The sequence below is a fragment of the Anneissia japonica genome, unplaced genomic scaffold (assembly GCF_011630105.1).
Source record: "Anneissia japonica isolate Jap-2015-1 unplaced genomic scaffold, ASM1163010v1 scaffold287722_len911783_cov160, whole genome shotgun sequence".
NCBI classification, from domain to species: domain Eukaryota; kingdom Metazoa; phylum Echinodermata; class Crinoidea; order Comatulida; family Comatulidae; genus Anneissia; species Anneissia japonica.
Window position 1 is genome coordinate 93,120 of NW_022711579.1, and position 2,448 is coordinate 95,567.

Consider the following 2,448-nt stretch of genomic DNA (forward strand, 5'->3'; position numbering starts at 1 on the left):
GAAACAATTAAAGGTAATACAAAATGCCCTATATTATTACCTCTGAGGTTACATTTCTGATATTGAATGGAAGGATCCTTTATATTTTCGTGACAATCAGGAGTAGAGTATGGATGTGGAGACCATTATAGAACAACGCTACTCATTTTTATTTTTTATTTTTTTGTTTATTATTATGTTGTTGTTGAGCGACTCGAGGTTGTTAAAATTAGGCGCTATATAAATATTTATTATTATAATTATTAATAATATTATTATTATTATTATTATTATTGTTAATATTATTATTATTGTTAATATTATTATTATTATTATTATATTACGGTTTTATATTATATTATTATTATTATTATTATTATTATTATATATTATTATTATTATTATTATTATTATTATTGTTAATAATATTATTATTATTATTATATTACGGTTTTATATTATATTATTATGTGTAGGGCTGGCTGGGTTGTGTGTATTTGCATGCATGTGTGTTGTTGTACTGATGTATTCAATGAAATTGTTAGTAATCATATCTACCTACCTGTTGTCTGTCTTTCTTCGTATGATGTTGTTGTAGTAAGTCTTGACACTGTTGCAAATGAATGTAAACGTAAGCCTAATCAGTGTTAGCCACGTTAGAAGAGCTGTGTTCGTGTTAGCCACGTTATGAGAGCTGTGTTCGTGTTAGCCACGTTGAACAGCTGCGTTGGTGTTAGCCACGTTATAAGAGCTGTGTTCGTGTTAGCTATGTTATAAGCGCTGAGTATTATTCTTATTATTCTTTTATTTGTTTATTACTATTATTATTGTAATTATTGTTATAACCAGTTATTATTGCATTGCCTTGAAGTGTTGATTGTAAATTGTTAAGGTGATAAAGATAGGCCTAATTGATAGTCTTGCAAGCAAAATTTTCTTTATATGCAATACTGAATAATTGTTTGTAGTACCGATGGTGATAGACAGAATCGATTATCGCAATTTGTAAAAATGATCTATTGTTAGCCACGTCATAAGTGCTGTGTTCATGTTAGCCACGTTGAAGAGCTGAGTTCGTGTTAGCCACGTTGAAGAGCTGAGTTGTTTATGAATGACAAGTTAATGGTAACATTATATTGTAATTATTATGGATATTATTATATAATTGGAGATCGTTGTTCAGTATATTAATGGTAATGTGCACAACTAGTTAATTATGTGATACAAAGTGTTAAGGTTATAAATTTCGAAAGTTAGATGGACTTATTGTTAAGGTGATGTGTTGTGGTTAATAGAGTTTAACCCGCGTTTAATTCCGTGTCGTAACTTATTGCCGAGGTCCTGTCTCTGTTTTGGAATTCTGGGAGAACTTGTGACACAAACCCACTCTCTAAAGAACAGTAACCATACTACTGTAATGGGCCATGGCCTACAACCGGCCAGCTAACCTGCCTCGGCTTAAGAAGGTTGGCAAATAAGACAAACTAAGCTTAGCTTTACCTTCAATTAAATAAAATTCTATTTTATTATCTATTTAATGTGTGTGTGTGTGTGTGTGTGTGGAAGGGGGTGGGGGAGGGGGTTGTGTGATATATATAGGCCCTATTATATATCAAAATTTTTTTTAGATATCTAAGTCTCTGGGAAGGATTTTAATGATAATTATATAGAATAAAGTAGGCATATCTACATACCAGTGGTCTGTCCTTTAGCTCCTAACGTCAGTGGTACTGTCGTCACTTTGGCCGTTGTTGATTCTGTGTAAAATAAATAATAATACTGTAACACAGGTCTTAGAAACTAATAATATATCTTATGGGCCTCTGTAGTCTAAAGAGTATGACGCTCACCGAGAAAGTGATAGATTGCGGGTTCGCGATTCCCACAACTGACCTCTTTTTTCATACAACTAATTAATAACTTTCGTTGATAAACTGTTTGGTACGATATAAAAGAGTGACGGAGAGTGAGGTTCCGGGGGACAAACATACTCTGTGACAGTAACAGAAGACTACTGTAATGGGTCATGGCCTACAAAGGGGCAGCTAACCTGCCTAGGCTTAAGACTAGGTTAAACTAGGCTTAGTTTAACTAACCTTCAATTAAATAAAATTCTATTTTATTATCTATTTGATGTGTGTGTGTGTGGAAGGGGGTGGGGCAGGGGTTGTGTGTGTGTATATATTATATATCATAATTTTTTTTAGATATCTAAGTCTCTGGGAAGGATTTTAATGATAATTATATAGAACAATGTAGGCATATCTACATACCAATGGTCTGTCCTTTTGCTCCTGACATCAGTGGTACTGTCGTCACTTTGGCCGTTGTTGATTCTGTGTAAAATAAATAATAACACTGTATACACAGGTCTTAGAAACTAATAATATATCTTACGGGCCTCTGTAGTCTAAAGTGTATGACGCTCACCGAGACAGCGATAAATTGCGGGTTCGCGATTCCCACAAC

At 33.3% G+C, this 2,448-nt stretch overlaps 1 protein-coding gene across 1 annotated transcript in view; it reads right to left on the reverse strand.

The window, feature by feature from the left end:
• LOC117107540 (tenascin-like) overlaps positions 1 to 2,448 on the reverse strand; it is a 67,047-nt gene that overhangs the window by 16,687 nt on the left and 47,912 nt on the right. Inside the window, exons 20-22 of the mRNA XM_033249243.1 lie at positions 2,253 to 2,315; positions 1,674 to 1,736; positions 542 to 589 (exon numbers count right to left, since the gene is read on the reverse strand). Of these exons, the coding sequence (XP_033105134.1) occupies positions 542 to 589; positions 1,674 to 1,736; positions 2,253 to 2,315 (174 nt within the window). The remainder of the gene's footprint in view (positions 1 to 541; positions 590 to 1,673; positions 1,737 to 2,252; positions 2,316 to 2,448) is intronic.